General features: G+C 43.9%; 1 protein-coding gene across 1 annotated transcript in view; it reads right to left on the bottom strand.

Annotated features, from left to right (window-relative positions):
- LOC148474082 (uncharacterized) overlaps positions 1–14,366 on the bottom strand; it is a 73,100-nt gene extending 58,734 nt beyond the window's left edge. The window contains exons 1-4 of the mRNA XM_088459185.1: positions 14,310–14,366; positions 13,453–13,599; positions 6,649–6,731; positions 6,503–6,591 (exon numbers count right to left, since the gene is read on the bottom strand). Of these exons, the coding sequence (XP_088315311.1) occupies positions 6,503–6,591; positions 6,649–6,731; positions 13,453–13,599; positions 14,310–14,366 (376 nt within the window). The remainder of the gene's footprint in view (positions 1–6,502; positions 6,592–6,648; positions 6,732–13,452; positions 13,600–14,309) is intronic.
- Positions 14,367–21,994: the final 7,628 nt, after the last annotated feature.

Raw genomic sequence — 21,994 nt, 5'->3', positions numbered from 1 at the left:
TACAGTACATACACATATATACACACTAACACAGACATATACAGTACATACACATATATACACACTAACACAGACATATACAGTACATACACATATATACACACTAACACAGACATATACAGTACATACACATATATACACACTAACACAGACATATACAGTACATACACATATATACACACTAACACAGACATATACAGTACATACACATATATACACACACTAACACAGACATATACAGTACATACACATATATACACACTAACACAGACATATACAGTACATACCCATATATACACACTAACACATAGACATATACAGTACATACACATATATACACACTAACACATAGACATATACAGTACATACACATATATACACACTAACACAGACATATACAGTACATACACATATATACGCACTAACACAGACATATACAGTACATACACACTAACACAGACATATACAGTACATACCCATATATACACACTAACACATAGACATATACAGTACATACACATATATACACACTAACACAGACATATACAGTACATACCCATATATACACACACTAACACAGACATATACAGTACATACCCATATATACACACACTAACACAGACATATACAGTACATACACATATATACACACTAACACAGACATATACAGTACATACACATATATACACACTAACACAGACATATACAGTACATACACACTAACACAGACATATACAGTACATACCCATATATACACACTAACACATAGACATATACAGTACATACACATATATACACACTAACACAAACACAAAAATATTTATTACTTACACTTCTGCACAGCACCTGGTTGCTAATGGGTGGCGGGCATCTTGCATTATTAGGCCCCGCCCCTAAGGAACGACGCGATTCGCAGGTGTCCGGGGGGCGGGGTTTGACACTGGCTCCGCCCCCATTTCAAGCCGACTGAGGGGGAAGTAGGGGAATCGTGAAGGAAGGGGTTTCTCAGGTTGGTAGCAGCGACCCACTCCCTTTTCACTCAAGAGGGTAGTGCGGGCACTGCGTGGGACTATGCAGCAGTTGCAGGAGCAGCACCGGGCCCCCTCCCTTTCTGCCAGTGTCCGGGCCCGGGACTTGAGTACCGGCAGTCCCCCCCTGATGGCGGCCCTGCCTCTGATTAATGCCCTCGTTGCCCGGTCTGTGAGTTTTGGTTGGCGGCCCTCTCTTGGCAGGTTTTTTGTGGTACCATGTTCTTTCCATTTGATGATGATGGATTTGATAGTGCTCCCGGGGGATCATCAAAGATTTGGATATTTTTTTTTATAACCCAACCCAGATTTGTACTTCACAACAACTTTGTTCCTGACTTGTTTGGAGAGCTCCTTGGTCTTCATGGTGTGATGCCTCTTGCTTATACCCCTTTTACACCGGAGCTAAAACCCGGGTTTTTGAAGGGTTAACCCGGGCAGCTCCCTGGTGTAAAAGGGCAGAGGGTTGGATCGCCGAGTCGAGTGACCCGGCAATCCAACCCAGGTAACTAGCAGGGTTTAACACAGGTGTAGCCCGTGAAACCCTGCTATGGGAACAGCGCACTCCGGGTCACGATGACCTGGAGTGCGCTGCTAGCCGGCCGATTGGTCCGGCTTCAGTGGCGCTTGGAGATGACGTAATCTCCAAGCATCCACTTTCACTCCGCAAAAGCCGGGTCTATGCAGACCCGACTGCGGTGTGAGCGGCGCTGACTCGGGAATATCCCGAGTCAGCGCCGGCAAAATTCCGGGTCTGATCCGGATAGGAATTTTGGGCCTGATTCAGACCCACTCGCGAGCGGCTGTCCGCTCGCAAGTGGGTCGATGTTGTGCACTGCGCATGCGCACGACGGCGGGAGCTCCGTCGTGCGCATGCGCCAGACGCGACGAGCGAAGGACTTTCCTTCACTCGTTGTGTCCGATCAAAGGGGGCGTGCTGTCGATGTTGATTGACAGCACGCCCCCTTTGGTGGGCGTGCCGGGGGCATGCCTCCCTGACGGGGGCGTTCCCTAGGGAACACCTACCGTCAGAAGCCGGCCCACTGACATCACTAATGATGTCAGTGGGAGTGATTTTGGCTCTGATAGAGCCAAAATCACTCCAGGCCTTGCGGTTGAAAACCTCAACCGCAGGCTCGCAGTGGCGATGGTCGCGATGGTCAAGACCATCGCGGCCATCAAACTGCACGCTCGTATAGGCTGTGGGTGGTGACCCACAGCCATACGAGCGTCCAGGACGCTCCATAATTATGGAGGGCGGCCCTCATTCAGAGCGTGCACTCTGCTCAGAGCGTCCGGCTCTGAATGAGGGCCTTTGTTCCAACTCCGGGTCAGACCCGGAATTTAGGTGGAAAAGGGGTATTAGTGGTGTTGCAGCCTCTGGGGCCTTTCAGAAAAAGTGTGTTTATACTGACAGATCATGTGACACTTATTTCACACAGGTGGACTTAATTTCACTAATTATGTGACTTATGAAGGTAATTGGTTGCACCAGCTTTTGAGGGGCTTCGTAGCAAAGGGGGTGATTACATACGCACATGACAATTTTCAGAATTTTATTTATAAAGATTCTTTTTTATATATATTTTTCTCATTTCACTTCACCCAATTAGACTATTTTGTGCAGATCCATCACATAAAATTCAGATTAAAAAAATTAAATAAATTACAGGTTGTAATGTAACAAAAAAGGTAAAAAGCCAAGGGGGGTGAATACTTTTGCAAGGCACTGCATATATAATCCTTGTCCCAGGGAGTGTAACTGAACAGCCAGATGGCCGACTTACATCAGAGCCACGTCGTTAATCCTGGGTAAATATGGTGCTACAGGTCTCCCTTGTCAGCAAGCATATGCGTACATGGTAATCCAGAGAATTGTATACAAAGAAGCCGATGCTCTGTAACCAAATGGATCAAATAGGTGCTTTAGTAGTGATGCTTGGCTGGATAAAAAGTGAAGAGACTGGGGATCCTCTGACACGTCTCACCCCTCTTTCCACGGTGGGGGCTTTTTCAAAGAGTGATCCTTCACTCCACCACTTGTCCTTTTAAAGGCACAGAATGATTTCTAATTAGTCACTCTTAAATTGAATTAATGAATCCAGGTGTATATAATTGACACCTGGTTTATTCTCCAGCTCACAGCAAATACTTCATTCAGCAGGAATAAATACCTATGATCTCCTGGTGGCAGCAGGGAGCAGCAGCAGCAATATATATAGATACAGCTATTTTGTCTCGTCGTTATTCATCAGGAACACAGATTTAGTCATAATTTTCATTACTAAGAATTTCCTATTTTCATTATCGTTCCAATTTAGGGCCTGATTCAGACCCACTCGCGAGCGGCTGTCCTCTCAAGCCCTCTAAAAGGACATCTTCTAAAATAGATTTAGACAAATCAAGTGTTTTTATCTCTAAATTCAATAGTTGTTCACATCATATTGGGAATATTTTCAAGAGGAATTATAAAACATTACTTTTGGATCCACTCTTGAAAAATGAGCTGAAAGTGAAACCGACAATAATATTTAAAAAGGCAGATAACCTTAAGAATTTACTGGCTCCAAGCTTCTTTAAGAGAAAAAAGACATCGGGAGATCAATCCAGTAAAACAGATTGGTTACCCAAGATTGTTGGTTGTTTTAAATGTTCCCAATCACGGTGTATAACATGTGGTTATATTCAAATTAAAACTCTATCCGTTTCCTCTAGGATTTCTCTTGTCAAATATTCCATTAAGTCTTTTATTAATTGCAATAGTGTTTATGTTATATATTTGTTACAGTGTCCATGCCTTTTGCAATACATTGGACGCACTACGAGATGTTTAAAAACGAGGTTCTTAGAACATAGAAGGAATATAATCAATGGTCTGGATACTCATAGTATCCCAAGACATTTTCGGCAAAAACACTCAGGGAATCCTGAAGGTCTGAGACTTATGGGTATTGAATCAATCTCCCCCACGTTTACAGGGGGGGATAGATATCGTAAACTTTGCATCCGCGAGGCTTATTGGATACATACACTACGGACATTATACCCAGAGGGGTTAAACGAAATGGTTGAATTAGATTTTTGATTCTTTCGTTTATGTACTGGAAGGGACTTATGTGTGATATGCATAGTATCCATTCATATGGGTCTTTACACCCATTATTCTCAGCTTGTGTATCTGTTTTTGATCACACATATGTGTATATATACACGCATGTGTCACCTTATTTCGGAATTAAATTGGTTTTAAGTTTATTTATCATTTGTGTTTTTTTTAGGGATCTAAATACGACGATTATGCTGTGGTTTCTTACTAGTTATAATATTTACACTGCAACTATTTTAGGCCGATTGAATAGGAGGTGTATCATCGATTATATAGGTTGGAATGTATCAATAAGGGTTTATATAGTATATAGTATTCCTGAGAATATATAGGGGATGATCCAAGGGGTCTGACATTTTTAGAATTTTTGTGTATCCACCCAGCAAGAGATACAATCAAAGAATTTTTGGTTTAAATGTTTTTTAACATATTGTAAGTGTTTAATGTTTAGATGTATTATAAAATTCAAAGAAGGAGTTAATGGCATGCAATCAGCATTGAAATGAATAATGGTGTTCTATTGAAGTTGTGATTGGCCATGATCCATTTAAAAAGGAACTCTTGGACACAATGGTTTCTTCAGCCTTTTGAAAAAACCCCATGTGAGAGGGGAGAAACGCGTCAAGGGAAACTTAGTTAGGACTTCACCTGTTCCTGTTTGCATTTGGAGACCGCATCTTCACCTTTTTCAGCCGGTTCCAGCTGTTAGCAGTCACGTTCTACTGCCTATCCATCAGCGGGAGTCAGGAGTCTGCCGGAGCAGACGGACCCCCTTCCAGCCGGTATCACCCAATACCATCTAGCGCATCTCACTAGCGGGAGTCGGGAGCCTGCCGGAGCAGACGAACCCCCTTCAGCCGCCATCAGCTGGCTACCAGTCATCACCCATTGCATCTCACTAGTGGGAGTCAGACACCTGTCGGAGCAGACGGCTCCCCTGTGAGTATTGCGCTTACAGCCAGACATCACTGTGGTCAGCACACATCCACAGTTTTACATCCAGTGTGTCTGTAGCATTGGAAATCAGTGTTCTGCCGGAGCAGACTGACTTTTTTAGGCTGGATCAGCTGAGGGTGAGCGGCTTGAATAATCATCATATTTAACATATGTACCATACTGTGTCCTTTAAACTTTACGGACACCGCGGATCCAATAACATTGGAACTTTCATCATTGGGCTATTTGTTTCCAATCTCCAATAGGAGTTCAATTAGGAATCCCTTTAGTATTTCTTGGGATCAATAGTATTAATATATTAAATCAATTGCTGTTTGTCTTTTCCCATCAATTGGTGGGTTATTAATACAACATTTGTTTGTTTAATTGTTTTTACCAGTCAATTTCATATGTAACCATTTTATTATTGCCACATTGGTAATTGTACAGATATGATCTGAGTATATGTAAAACAATTGTTGAATCCAATGCTTTTAGGAACTGCAGTTCTAGTTATATGTGAAATAAATTGATATTCAATAATATTTCTAATATGTTTTTTCTGTGAACATCAGCGCAGACATATCTTTTTTGTACAGATCGGAACAAACCTGGAATATAAAACTAAAGAAAAAAGGATAAATCTGGAAATGTCCACTTTATGACTTCCTTTAATAAACATGAGAAAGAAATACGGAAAATTTCAAATAGACAGAGAATAGAAACCGTTTGCAATAATCCCCAATTGGATTATACCTGATAAACCAATGATGGTCTTTAAGAAAGCACAAAACCTCAAAGACTTCTTAGCACCGAACATGTTAAAACCAACATAGCCTTCACAAGGAGAGATCTGGGGTACAAACATGAGATATTTCTATAAATGCATGCAATGCAACAATTGCAGGTTACACCCATCCACTAACACGCTCATTTTCTAATGTTCAGAATTCGAAAACCTTTCAAATCAAAGATTTTAGTAATTGTAATACATCGGAGTGACTCTTTCATTGTATACAGCTGAACCACGTACACTATGTAGCCTCTGCTCTGGCAGGACCCCTAGTCTCGCGGAAAGCCCGCCTACAGCTCCAACCCTTCCCCTTTCAGCTCTGACTCGCTCTGTGCCCGGGCAGTCAGACTCCGAGGGACAGCTCCGCCCCCCCTACACTGAAGAAAAGACCTGATCACACTTCTGTACACTGACTGAGTACAGAAATATGATCGGGGGGGCGGAGCTGTCACTCGGAGTCAGGGGCTGCTACTACCAGGGCCCAGACACAGGCTCCCACTGACAGAGAGGCTAGGGAGGTGAGTGTCCCTAGTGTGACTCGAATCATTCGAGTCATGAGACACTCACTCACTAGCCGTCTCTAATAACTGCTGAGGGTACATGAATCGCTACTTATCCGGCCTGAAACGCGGCTCCTACCTGGTATGTTACCCGCAGTAATCCAGACTTCTCTCCTCCCCTTCTTCCTCTTCGTCTGGATCTCGGTCGAGTGACGATGTGCAGCGTTTCTATGTCACGCAAGGTGGAGTCTGCAGCTGTGGAGACAGTTTTCCTAGATCCCCTACTTTTGATTGGTCTCCGGAATCAGGAGCGATCGCAGCGATAGGACGATGACGGCTCTGGCGTTCTGCCAGGTGGGAGGAGTTCTCTTCGGAAGCGACAACACAACAAGATCAAAAACATACAGTCAGCCAAGAGTTCAGTAACATGATACATCACCACTCTTAAGGTGCCCACACACATACCGACTTGCTCCCAATCAGCCAAAGTACACGATTTCCCCTGAACTCTCCCCAGGCAGTCGTGGTCACGATTTGGAGTTAAAAATGTCCAATCTGACTTAAGATCTATCTTGCAACCAGTGCATTGTATCCCAGATTGGCTAATCTGACCTACAGCATGGCAGATCTGAAGATGCGATGTACGACGAGCGGGGACGCGCATCGGCATCGTGATCAAGTGTAGAAACTCACGATTTGGCCATTTTTTACATAATCTGTCATCACGATTCGTCGAAATCGGCCAAATTGGATGAAAAGTCGGTATGTGTGTGGGCACCTTTAGGGGCATATCCAATTACCCCGAGGCTAATTTTCACGCTGGTCAGGAATAAGGAAGAAGGGATGGCCGTATACGGGGCGCTGAGCTTCTGTTGCTCTGTCCTGGGCACTACGTGCCGGCCCGGGCATGCAGCGGGCAACGTCATCCCACCAACCTGTTTATTTTATTGGGGTAAACGGAAACTCCAAATATTGCTAGTAATATAAAGATGCATAGATATGGCAAACATCGGGCTTATACTAGCTCAAGAATAAATGAAATATAAGACTGTGCTTGGTAAGGCTGGCACTGCATACTGTACACTAAGCAAAACCTGGTAATGTAGTAATCAAAATATTACTGATTATAGTGGTACTCTGCACATATGGGAGATTATTCATAAAGAACATGAAGTGGCTCATGACAAACATCACTATATTATATATATATATATATCTCATACCCTCCAACTATACCGTTTTAGCCGGTACAGCACCGTTTTCTAATGGTCTGTATCGGCAAACGGGGCTGTACCAGGTTGGTACACTCACCAGATTTGTTAAGCAGCACTGCTGGGACACAGGACTCCCGCAGCGCTGCTGAGTGACAGCTGACCTCCGTGCTTCTCTGCCCTGACCGCCAGCACCGGTATACAGAACATGCAGTATATTACTGCAAGTTCTAAACTAGCCAGCGCCCGATGGCTCCAGCCCCCATGGACACGCCCCTTGACCTGTGACCACGCCCCTTTATCTGCGGCCACGCCCCCCATGTACCGGGTTCTTGCTGGGAAATTTTGGAGGGTATGATATATCGCATCACATTGATGCGCTATATAGTGATGTTTAGTAGCCATTCATGTAGTCTTACTTATCGGATATCTTCGAGCGCTGTCCGGTCCCTCTGCGATCCCTGGACACAGGGCCTGATTCAGAGCCGGACGCTCTGACCAGAGTGCTCGCTCTGAATCAGTGCCCTCCTACCTAAAAATGGAGCGGCCTCCTGGCCGCTTGCATAGCTGTGGGTGACCACCCACAGCATATGCGAGTGGCCAAAAAGATGGTCGCGATGGTCAAGACCATCGGGCTTGCGACGAGACCCTGCGGTAGGGTCTCGGTGACCGCAAGCCCTGGAGTGATTTTGGCTCTATCAGAGCCAAAATCACTCCCACTGACATCACTAGTGATGTCAGTGGGGCCGGACCCAGACGGTAGGAGTTCCCATGGGAACGCCTCCGTCTGGCAGCCACGCCCCCTTTGGTGCGAGACCCGGAGCACGCCCCCTTTGGTGCGAGACCCGGAGCGACAGCTTAGCTGTCGCTGTCCGGGTCTCGCGCATGCACACGACGGAGCTCCCTCCGTCGTGCGCATGCACATTGGGGTAACATCGACCCGCTTGCGAGCGTCCTGCGCTCGCGAGCGGGTCTGAATGACCCCCACAGTGAGAATACAGACATATCGGATGCCCGATATGCCTGCTCCTCACTGCGCATTCCCCAGTGTCTGAGAGCAGCAGGTCAGACTAATGCTGGGTATACACTGGTCGATATATATTGGCCAATCAATTAATCAGCCAATATATTGGGTGCCCGTCGGCCAGTGTGTACAGGCGATATGTCTGTGAACGCTGTTGTTCACAGACATATCGCATTGGTGATATATCTGCAGAGATATCTGTCCATCGGCAAATTTGTACGGGCGGTCTACAGACCACTCGTACACACACAACAGCAGCCAAGGGGAGGGGGGTGGGACAAGCCCCCCTCCTGAGGGGACACACCCCCGGCCTGCCCCCCGCCCAACCGGACCTGTTGCAGCATGCAGATGATGGTTGTTCAGTGTGTATGAACAACCATCATCTGCAGATATATTGCTATAGTGTGTACCCACCTTAAGGATGGACATCAGAAACTGATGGTTAGCAACCATCGTTGTTTCCGATTCGATGGAAGTACTTTTTCCATCGAATCATGGGAATTCGATGGTTGACAGCCATCGGATGCAGCTTTCCGATGCCCATTTACTGGCTGGCTGCGGGGGGTAAAGCACACACTGCAGAGCAGCAGGAGAACAGATGCCATATGCATGCGCACGACATCTACAGTCAGGTGCATAAATATTGGGACATTGATAGAATTTTTATATTTTGGCCTCTATTCACCACCACAATGGCTGTTAAATGAAACAAACAAGATGTGCTTTAACTGCAGACTTTCAGATTTAATTTGAGGGTAATTACATCCAAATCAGGTGAACGGTGTAGGAATTACAGCGGTTTCTATATGTGCCTTCCACTTTTTAAGGGGCCAAAAGTAATGGGACAAACTAAACAATCCTAAATCTAACTTTCACTTTTTAATACTTTGTTGCAAATCCTTTGCAGGCTATTACAACCTGAAGTCTGGAACGTATAGACATCACCAGACGCTGGGTTTCATCCCTGGTGATGCTCTGCCAGGCCTCTACTGCAAATGTCTTCAGTTCCTGCTTGTTCTTGGGGCATTTTCCCTTCAGTTTTGTCTTCATGAAGTGAAATGCATGCTCAATCGGATTCAGGTCAGGGGATTGATTTGGCATTGCATAACATTCCACTTTTTAGCCTTAAAAAACTCTTTGGTTGCTTTTGCAGTATGCTTTGGGTCATTGTCCATCTGCACTGTGAAGCGCCGTCCAATGAGTTCTGAAGTATTTGACTGAGTATGAGCATATAATATTGCCCGAAACACTTCAGAATTCATTCTGCTGCTTTTGTCAGCAGTCACATCATCAATAAATACAAGGGAACCAGTTCCATTGGCAGCCATACATGCCCACGCCATGACACTACAACCACCATGCTTCACTGATGAGGTGGTATGTTTTGGATCATGAGCAGTTCTTTTCCTTCTCCATATTCTTCTCTTTCCATCACTCTGGTACAAGTTGATCTTTGTCTCATCTGTCCATAGGATGTTGTTCCAGAACTGTAATGGCTTTTTTAGATGTTGTTTGGCAAACTCTAATCTGGTCTTCCTGTTTTTGTGGCTCACCAATGGTTTACATATTGTGGTGAACCCTCTATATTCACTCTTGTGAAGTCTTCTCTTGATTGTTGACTTTGACACATATACACCTACCTCCTGGAGAGTGTTCTTGATTTGGATAACTGTTGTGAAGGGGTTTTTCTTCACCAGGGAAATAATTCTTCTGTCATCCACCACAGTTGTTTTCCGTGGTCTTCCGGGTCTTTTGGTGTTGCTGAGCTCTCCGGTGCGTTCTTTCTTTTTAAGAATGTTCCAAACAGTTGATTTGGCCACACCTAATGTTTTTGCTATCTCTCTTTTGTGTTTGTTTTGACTTTTCAGCCTAATGATGGCTTGTTTCAATGATAGTGACAGCTCTTTGGATCTCATATTGAGAGTTGACAGCAACTGATTCCAAATGCAAATGTCACACCTAGAATCAACTCCAGACCTTTTACCTGCTTAATTGATAATGAAATACAAGGGAATAAGCCCACACCTGTCCATGAAATAGCTTTTGAGTTGATAGTCCCATTACTTTTGGACCCTTAAAAAGTGGGAGGCACATATAGAAACCGTTGTAATTCCTACACCGTTCACCTGATTTGGATGTAATTACCCTCAAATTAAATCTGAAAGTCTGCAGGTAAATCACATCTTGTTTGTTTCATTTCAAATCCATTGTGGTGGTGAATAGAGGCCAAAATATGAAAATTCTGTCAATGTCCCAATATTTATGCACCTGACTGTATTCTCTATGTAGTGGGAGCCTGGGGGCAGCCCAGCATCTCGCAGAATGCTGGACACACCCCCACATTGACGTGAACGAAGGTGCCACGAGGCTCGCGCCCTCATTTACAGACGCTCCGCCCCCTGCCACTAGTCATATAAATAGCTTTTACCATTGAATTCTTTTGATATGATGGTTAGCTACCATCACATCGAAAGTTTCAGTGGTGGAAGCCCAACCATCATTTGATGGTGGGCTTCCGATGTCCATCCCTAAGTCAGATCTGCTGCAATGGACACTGGAAAAAGGGGGCGGAGCCAGTGCCGGGCAGACAGCACGGAAGTATGCAGCTTCCCTGCTCTGTTTGTATGGTGATGGTAAATATAAGGTAAGCAAAGAAAATAGATAAAAGTTACTCAGCTAATGAGTAATACAACATTCAGCTTGTGCAAGCACTTTATATTTAGCTCAGGAGAAGGGGGAGAGCACAACCTAATTTTCCATAGGAATTATAATTGTATGGTTTCACGTTGATAGTCTATAAGTAGCTCTTGTGGAACTACAAGATCCAGCATGTCTTACGGAGACAAAAAAAAACCACATACTCTATGTACATACTGTGTTCTATGGCCCTGATTCAGAGCCGGACGCTCTGACCAGAGCGCTCGCTCTGAATCAGGGCCATCCTATTTAAATGTGGAGCGGCCTTTTGGACGCTCGCATAGCTGTGGGTTACCACCCACATCTTATGCGAGCGTCCATGATGATGGTCGTGGTAGGGTCTCGTTGCTGCAAGCCCTGGAGTGATTTTGGCTCTATCAGAGCCAAAATCACTCCCACTGACATCACTAGTGATTTCAGTGGGGCCGGACCCAGACGTTAGGCGTTCCCATGGGAACGCCTCCGTCTGGGCAGCCACGCCCCTGGCACACCCACCAAAGGGGGCGTGCTGTCACTCACCATCGACAGCACGCCCCCTTTGGTGCGAGACCCATAACGACGGCTACCCCGTCGTTATTTGGGTCTCGCGCATGCGCACGACGGAGCTCCCTCCGTCGTGCGCATGCGCTCTAATGCACCATCGACCCGCTTGCGAGTGCTCAGCGCTCGCGAGCGGGTCTGAATCAGGCCCCCTGTTTGGAAAAATTGGTACATGAAACATGGATAGCCTACTAATGAATTCTGGTCCTCGACAAGCGCCAAAGTGCATTCAATAGCATCGACATTTAAGAATTGGGTTTCCATACCTGCAGCAAGCCCTAGGGTTCACATTTAAAAACAAAAAAACAGACCTATCCTCTCCCAAACAAAAAAAAAGAAAGTTCAGACATTAATAACTTGCACTTAAAATTAACACCGAATCCTATTTAACCACTTAACTGACATTTTTTTCCCCACAAAACCACTCAGAAATTGAAGTTTTTTATTATTTAATAAAGTTTAAAAAGTATTTTTAGCTTTATTATATTTGAATATTTTATTTTGCACCCCCCATCCTCCCGTGTCAGTAGGCCCCCATTATAAATTAACTTCGCACCCCCAATTGTCAATAGAGGTCATAATCATAATAAAATGTCAGAGGAGATCCGTTCTGCACGTCTCCAGAACAGATTTTTTTCTACTAAAACCGGGGCACACGGTGTGGCGGCCACGTGATGCGAGCCTGCCAGCTGAAGCACTTCTGGCTGTGTCGCACCACATGCGACTTTGCCAGTTGTGGTTAATAAATGAGAATACTAAGGGCTGTATCCAATTAGCCGCGAACGCGTGAAATGTTTGCGCCAAAATGCATATCGCGCTATCCTATTATGCCGCGCCATTTTGCACGTACGAATTCTCCATAGGCTAAATATGGATGGGACAGGTGTTTTTAGTAGGGATGTGAAGGCTCGGATAGGTTCGAGTTTGCACGCCGAGTTCGGATTTTTCCCTCAAAAAAAACGGAACTCAGAAAGAGGCAAAACGTCATCTTGCATGGACAAACATCATCATTGCTGGACAAACATCATCATTCCTGACGTTTTGCCTCTTTCTGAGTTCCGTGTTTTTGGAGGGAAAAATCCGAACTCGGCGTGCAAACTCGAACCTATCCGAGCCTGCACATCCCTAGTTTTTAGGATTGCAGATGGCTGCACCAGTTGTATATTAATTTTTATTTTATAATGCACTTTTATGACACAAAACTATACTCACACCCATTTTAATGTACCCTCAATTTATCTACAGCACATATTTTTCCCCAAAATATTGCTTTCTAACATTCTTTCACTGTTAGAACAAAAAAACGCATTTGACACAAATTAAGAAACCCAATCCCTTTGATTAAGTGCCCTAACAGATTTCTACACTGTTATCCAGTGTGTGTTTGACTTTTTTTTGGGGTACAGGCTGATTTCCCCATTTGCAGTTGTACTTTTCACACATAACACCATGAAGAATTATTGGGTGAATGCCGCTTCAAGTCTTTTCCAATAGGATTGCACGAATACCAGGGACGCTATCAGTTAAGTTAATTATCACATCAGTTAATAGCCCCCAAAGCACCCAGTAATGCAAGTCCCATTCATCCCACCTTAAATTAACAGGCCACACTATTACCCCACTAAACCTTCTTTCCTTAGTGCTCTGCATTGGAGAGACAGACTCTTCAACCTGATGCTTTTGCTCCCAGGAGTCCTTGCAGCAATGTCTGCTGGGACGGCACACGCAGGTCAGGTGGTGTTCACCGTCCCACAGATGAGACAACTGGGAAATTGGAAGATAAAGGGGCGGGCGCATTCGGAATGGATCGCAGAAATCCGTTACTGCCGTACCTGTGGCATCCGGCAGTATTACTGGCTGGGTCTTGAAACAGGCTCACGTGCCACATGTTGCCGACCACTGAAATATATAATCACGTTTCAGGAGTTTATTTAGCGATCCACCACAAATTTTTACTAAAAAAAAAATTGCCTTTACATAATTTAGTGAATAAAAAATGCTTTGTCCAATAAAACATTTTTTCTGTAACGTCCTGTAATTTTCCTTCAAGTGTCAGCAGACAGTGTATATTGTTTTCCAGTACTTCCTTGGATAGTAGGCACTTCCGTTACACACAGGACGTGAATAAAAGGAACAAAACACTTATCATCTCTTGAAGGCAAGGAAAACACATTTGTTGATAAGGGTGGAGAGGTCGACTTAACGGCGACCCGCCGTCTAACGCCCACCAATAATTGAGACGAGACCAAGCAAATTATGGGCAAATAAATCGGTCACAGCTTTATTTCAACGTAACGCAACTTACAACCAGTCGCAGGGCAAGGAAAAGAACAGCGGTGCACAAGGCTCACATGATGTTAATCTACCTGGGGTGTGTTTGGGCCAACCACGCGAGCACGCCACCACGCCCCCTACCATTCTCCACCTGGGGCGTGCCCGTACCAACTTTGTAGGCATGCGAACACGCCCCATACCTTTTTGGGACCAGCTAGCATCCGCATATCACCTGGCTCGCAGCCCCTATGGCCCATGCCGCATTTTGCTGGACCGGGTGTGCGGCCTACTAATTGGTAAGCATTCTGACAATCCCCCACTTACCATGCCTTGTGCACCGTTCTTTACCAGCGTACAATACTGTGATGAATAAGAATACAAACAAAACCTACTGTACAGGGTAAACAACAATCAATGCTCCTTTATTTTAATATATATATATTTTTTTCTTTTGATATTTCCACACAAGAATATATTGCCTGACATACAAAAACGTACCCTCCCACCCCCCTGCTGCCGCCGTCACCCCCTGGAGTTCACATATCCCCCTTTCCTGCCCTCTAAAGAGTACTCACCTAAACCTTCCCTCTCCCGCTGGGGTGGGTGGGTGTCTCGGACGTAGGCGAGAGGTAACGACGCTCTCTCCACTGCGGCCGCTTCTTTTAAACCCTGCTCTGCCACCCTCCCCTGCAGCCACCCCCGCTGCCTACCACTGGCCCGCGGGGCTAGCGAGGTGCTAAAAGGGGTACAGGTCTGGCCCCAATCCCAATCACCCAGGGATTCGGGCACTCATCACAAAATTTAACATTTATATAATCAGAGAAAGTATACTAAAACTTAGCTTTTAATTAGAAAACCCTTAACAAAAATGAGTATAATAGATCATACTCTGTTAATGAGAATCAAATCATAGGAATCAATTTAAACATTTATATGTGGAGTAGAGACTGCTGAAATGCAGAAAATAACGGCAAAAATATCTGAATCCCCTATAGATTATTATAGGGTTAAATACTGTTGGGGATATATAGCTGGATTACACAGTCTATGTACTGTCGGCTTGGTCACATGATCGACATTTCACTTCTACTCTCTTCCTGGTATTCATATCAGATGTAGCCAATCGCTATGCTCAGTCACAGATTGACTCCTGGTTTGGCCAATAGAGGGCTATTACTGTCTGTCCAATAACATTCTCAAAGTATGAAGGTGGGAGCCCTGCTGGCTTCATTAGCATATATATATACAGACGAGAGCTTGTCCCTGGAGCCAGGAGAAGCTTGTGTCTCTAATGTCTCTAATGTATTATTCCAGAGTATAAATTCCTGTGTATAAATTACACCTGTCAGATTATATAACAAACATATTATAGGTATTGTTATATGCATTTTGGTACAATAATACTATAATAAATATCTAAGATTCATAAACAACGGTATTATTCTATGCCATAAGTGCAAAATAGAAATCATCTGAAGAATGAAGGCTAAAAACAACAATTATTGAAGATTGTAGCGCTCAGCTAATCTACAGCAAGTGGTAGATGAGTAGTCCTGAAAAAAACATCAGGTATTGTGATATAGGTTTTGGCACACCTCCCAACTGTCCCGCATCCAGTGGGACAGTCCCATTTTTCTGGGACTGTCCCGCTGTCCCACCCTCGGGCGGCAGTGTCCCGCGGTGGGGGGGTAGTTGAGGGGAGCACATACAGCTACTCTGCATAGCAGAGCAGCGGGTGTGCAGGAGGAGAACAGATGCTGTGCGCATGCGCACGGCATCTGTTCTCTTGTGTACGGGCTGCCCAACATCTCGGAGAGTGCTGGGCACGCCCCCAAAGTGCCGAAAACGGGAGAAGCCGCGAGGCTCCGCCGCGTTTTCAGTAGGACCCGTCCCTTTTGCGCAAGCCATGCCCCCTTTTCGGCCACGCAAGCCTTAGGCGCGCGAACTGTCCCTCCTTGGGAGGTTAAAATGTTGGGAGGTATGGTTTTGGATACAATAATAATAACAACCTATATCACAATACCTGATGTTTTTTCAGGACTACACACCTACCACTTGGATAAGTTAAGCGCTACAATCTTAAATAATTGTTCTCCCCAATAAACCTAATCTTGTTTATAGGAGAGCTACCAATTTAAGAAACATTCTTGCACCTAGCAGATATATGTCTAAAAATTCTATGGCTGAATCCAAGGGGGTTTTCTCACCAAAAGGTCAGGTTGTTTTCCTTGTTTTCGTTGTGTTTGTTGCAAATACATGGATAAAAAAAAAAACTTCAGTTGGAAAAAAGAAGATGGGACATTTTATTCTTTGAATGAAGTTGTAACATGCAATACAGAATACGTTATCTTACAAAATCCTTTGTAGCTGTGGTTTAGCCTATATTGGCAAAACCGAAAGACAAGCTAAAATTTGCATTCAAGAACACCTGCGAAACAAAAATAAGGTTAAAATTCACAGTCTGCTTTCTTTTACTATTCTGGAACATGTCAAGAGTAACCCTAGAGGAGGAAGTAGACAGCTATTACTCTCTAAGCCTAAGGGGCCTATTTATCAACATTATTTTTACTAAAATATTGTGTGTTTTCACACCCATTTCACAATATTTAAGTATCACACAGAAGTACTAAAGGATAGTTAAAGGAGAAATAGCACATTTCTCCTCCAAGCCCTAATTATCACATATTTTTAGCAAGCAGATCACATTTCCCATAATTGTAATGGGAAATGTGATCTGGCCAGAGTTACTAAAAATAATTTGTGAAAAAATACCGGGGAAAGCCCTGTGATAATAACGCCACCTGGTGATGGCGTTATCCATGGTTACCCACGGTTTCCCGACTCCTGCTCTGCCCTAACAGGCAGATCAGAACCGGGAGCCAGCACCTGTGATCAGCTGTGTGGTCTATAAACAGACCACAAGCTGATTACTGCAAAAAAAAAAACGAGCTCCGGTGATGTCCTCCAGGGCTCCGGTCAGCTGGTCTCCCGCCCCCTGCACAGCTACTGCATAGAACAGCTGACCTGGGTCACAGTGCAGGATGGGAGACCAGCTGACCGGAGCCCCAGAGGACATCACCGGAGCACCGTACACCAAAGGTAAGTGAAATTGAGGGGAGGAGGGGGGGGCAGTTGCAGGGTGCGCGGTCTGCGGATGGGGGGTATGGTGAGGCTGCACATTTTGTGAAAAATACAGTGAGAAGATTGCGGATGGGATTTGCAGGGATAGAGCTTTATTGCAAGCCCTGTCCCTGCAAGGGTTTTTTGATAAATCCCTGTGATATTTCCTAAATTCGACAAAAATGTGAAACTACAACTGTGTTTTAAATGCGGATTATAGTAAATAGGACCCTGAACACGTTTTATCCTATGGCCCTCAATGAGTGTCATATTGCTGCACTTTTGTTATCATCCTTGTCACTGTGAGGGTTTATTTTCATTATGTCGTATTGTACAGTATGTATGGTATAAAATGTTATATATATCTTATTAACTAGCCTATGCTTTTTTATATCTTGAAAAACTGTTTATGATATACTTGTATTTTATTCCGCCTACATGCTGTAATTCAGTGTGTTTATGCATACTATTAGCACCTTGTTTTGCTTATAAGCTGTGATTAATTATTTTGTACACTTTATGTTGTTCCATGCTGCGTATTATGATGTATTTGTTCCATCTATATTCTGTTCCATCTATATTCTGTTCCATCTATATTCTGCAATTTAGTATTCCGTATACACCATTTATATTCTGTTTCGCTTATGAGCTGTGATTAAGTATATTTTATACATTATGCTGGTATATGACCTGCTTATTGGAATATGTAAAATATATGTACTGTCATTTTGTAATAAATCTAATTTATTTGTGCTGTTAGAATTTTTCTTGTGAAATTGAGATTTATATAAAGAATTCCTATTATCTAATTATTTTTTTTTTTGTAAGTTCATTTTTTTTCATAAACATGATTGGGGAGGTCCTTAATGTACTATAATCAGTAGTGAGAGGGTTAAGGCTATTTTTGAAGCATAATAGATGAATTAAAATGGTTTAATTCGTCTAGTATAGTGAATTTCTATATCTAAGCACTTTAAAGGGCAGCTGGACTGCATCCTAGCAACAATTAGAACACAAACAGGAAGTGGGTTCCTGTTTCACTTTCTGCAGCTAACAGGAAGTAAGATGGCTGCTGGAATACATACCATGTACAACTGGAACACAAACAGGAAGTGTTTTTTTTAACACTTGTAAAGCCCATAGAATGATGGGTAATGGCACCAAAAGTGCGTTTTTTTTAGTATTAATATATATATATATATATATATATATGCAGGGGAAAACACTGAAGGGCACTCGGCAGGACTTAAGCAGCCTAAACAACTTCAATAAATGAACCAGGCGGAGCCAGGATGTATGCCAACGATTCAGCAGATTAGTGCTTTTATCAAGACATGTTGCACTAAGACCAAATTGAATATTCTTATTTTGGCCACACACATGTATCCGGTGCCCTCAAAGGCGCGAGGCGGCACTTAGAGACTTGTACTTAATGTACCCAAACACGGGTGTTTATTGCATGATCGACGTGTCGGCATACTTGTCTACTCTCCCGAGACTGCCGGGAGCCTCCCGAAAATCGGGTTCCGCTCCCGACACGCCGCAAGAGTAGGCAAGTCCCCCGGAATGGCCATCGACCGTCCGCGCGTGAAAGTGGGCGGTTCGGGCAGGGGATGACATGATTCGCGCTGAATCGCATCATCCTAGCCCCGCCTCTGCTTTATAAAGCAGGGGCGGGGCTGCGATGACACGATCACCCACTGAAGCTGCCCCCACCATCCCTTCTGCACCAACCTGGCAACCCCCTCCCAGAAGGGGCAACCAGAATGTCGGTAAGTATGCGTTTCGGGGATCTAATCCCCTTTCTCAGGACAGCAAAACAACATAATGTATAACAATCATCAGAATAAATACAGTGTTCAATCAAAACTTACCCCCATCCCCCCGAGGCAGCCCCAGTTCCGCCGGCCGTCTGTCCTGCACCAACACTTCTGGTCGCAGCTCCCCGTCATGCCGGAAGTGATGTCACATAGTTCGGCCACGGAACCATAGCAACCTGTACACACAATCAGACCATGTCTATAGTGCAGTGTTGGCTAACCTTGACACTCCAGCTGTTATGGAACTACATAACCCAGCATGCACTGCTACAGTTTTGCTATTAGGGCATGCTAAAACTGTGGCAGGGCATGCTGGGATATATAGTTCCACAACAGCTGGAGTGTCAAGGTTAGCCAACACTGCTATAGCGCATGGAATATCCCAGTCTAACCCATATACATAAAAACTGCAAAACATATCTCTTTACAGTGCAAACTATAAATACACCATGTGCCAAATATCACATCTCCAGCACACATCATGCGATGGAGCCATGGCACAAAATCATTATTGCAGTGATAAAAATAAAAATATATGGAAAAAATTAAACAAATACATATATTTGTCTATAAAAACACGAACCCAAGAATATCAGGTCCGTCAAACTCAAATAATAAATTTCTAATTATATTATAGCAGAGAACACCAAAGAAGATCCAATATCGCCATCTCATGGTCAAAATACAAAATTGCACTCCTATAGTAAATCGAGCTCAAAGAACCATAATAGTACACTATGGGGTAAATAATTTACTAACGTGAGAGGTTTTAGAAGTGATGTTTCCCATACCAACCAATCAGATTCTACTTAACATTTAACTACTACCTTCTAGAAGATAATAGCTAGAATCTGATTGGTGTATCTATCCTTGTGTATCAATGCCTATTTCCCTATAGATTGTAAGCTTGCAAGCAGGGCCCTCTTACCTCTATGTCTGTCTGGTATTACCCTGTTTTGTTCTATAAATGTTTCCAATTGTAAAGCGCAACGGAATATGCTGCACTATGTAAGAAACTGTTAATAAATAAAATAAATAAATCAATAAAACTCACTTCTAAAAACTCTCACTTTAGTAAATTTACCCCTCCAATCAATGCTCTTATATTTTAACGTCGCAATGTTGTGTTTCATTAGGGCAAAATGTCATGCCACTGGTTATTCGCTGGTGCCCGACTGTAAGGCGGCCCTTATGCATGAATTCTAATTTTAAATTGGCACTCTGTTTTTCCTACTTAATATAGGCCATAGGGGCACAAAATTACATACACAGCATGACTGGTGCTACATGTTAAAGGCCATCTTGTGTAAACTACAGTATATCATTAGGGGAGCTCCATTGTGATTCTAGATACATTAGCCTACATTACTGAGTGTGATCGACTGCTGGGTGATAGTGAAACTTATGAGTTACTTAATAATGACCCCACAGAGAGGTTCAAAAGGGACCTTGATTTGATTTTGGATTTGGCGGTGGAGGATGGTATAATTACGTCTGACATTTTGAATAAAGCAGCGGTTTGTGCTCCCTCCAACTCCCCCCCCACCGCGAGACACTGTGGCCCGTGGGTGGGCCACAGAGGGACAGTTGGGAGTTAAGCAGCGCCTCAACTGTATTGTGATTGCGGATACTTTGTCACCTTCTTTATGCTGTAAGCAATTTTTTAATAAATTATGCATTGTTTTTTTTATCAAAAATTAAAAATTTGTGAACTATTTACTGATCGGCCATTGGGCCTTTTTTTCTTGTCGGCTGATCTTTGGCGAGCGGGTAGTTTTAGGAACACCAGATATATCAGCCTCCACAATTCCACACCTTGAGGTGTCCTAGTGGAAAGGACTTGTAGACATAGTAAAGACCAGTGGGAGTCACACCAACTGTCCTGGCCAGCAATGTTTGGCAGCTCCCTTATTTGAATTTTGGACTGCGCTGTAGCCCCACCTCTGGGGCCGCCACTGGTAAAGACGACCTACGGATTTTATCATATGATTTCATCACCTATATACTTAAATTTTTTTTCTGTACAGTGCTCTCTGGTTTTTGCATTTGTGTACTATTGTTTAATCCTTACTGACAGGATTTACTGAGAGCTACAGCTTTTTACAACAGTTTGTTGTAGCGCAAGATAAAGCCATTGTTTCTTTTTTATATATATATGTAGACAGCATGGCCAGCCCCGCAAATTTTAGTGGGTGTGGCCTAATGTAAAAAGGAGTGGCCATACCTCCTTACAAAAAAGGTTGTGGGGGGGGGACCTGGGCTAGGCCCCTCCAGCAAACAAGCCTGGGCCCGGTTACTCAGTACCCACTCCACCCCAACCTCTTGGCACCCATATGGTATCCTGCAGCATGCCACTGTTGCTCTAAGGAGCAGTTAAGTGACTGATTTAAAGGAGCAGGCACCGGTAACATCAACCAAATTCATTACAGCTCCAGTCGATATAAGCTGACCCTGAGCACTGTTCTAGTGCCAGAGTATTAAGTTGATCTATCCTAGCGTGTCTAGTCTATATATCGAATCCTGCCTGTTACTTGACCTTGACCCTTATGCTTGACTTCAGCTTGTTTATCACTTACATGACCTGACCTTGTGCCTGTCTACGGTCCCTGAACCAGTGCCTGTGGAACAATCTTTGACTGCGTTTAACTACTTTTTCAGATCAAATTTCTGTACCACGCTTATTACTTTTCCTCATTATGCCAGCTGGCCACTTCAAGGGGCAGTTCAGAGGGCCGCGACCGGGCCTGCCAGCCAATCCCATACCACCTTGTGGCGCTTCTTGGTGAAGACTGCTGGGTTTGCTAGATTCTACACCTAGGCACTGCCAACACCAACCATTAACTAACTTTAGAATCCTGCATAAGAGATGTATCCAGCCTTGGGGGTATATATTTACTAAAGGTCGATTTTAATCGATTTAAAATTGATCAACATCAATGTGTTTC

This window comes from Taudactylus pleione, unplaced genomic scaffold, assembly GCF_031769625.1.
Source record: "Taudactylus pleione unplaced genomic scaffold, aTauple2 ptg000897l, whole genome shotgun sequence".
NCBI classification, from domain to species: Eukaryota; Metazoa; Chordata; class Amphibia; order Anura; family Myobatrachidae; genus Taudactylus; species Taudactylus pleione.
This window is presented reverse-complemented; position numbering and strand designations above follow the sequence as displayed.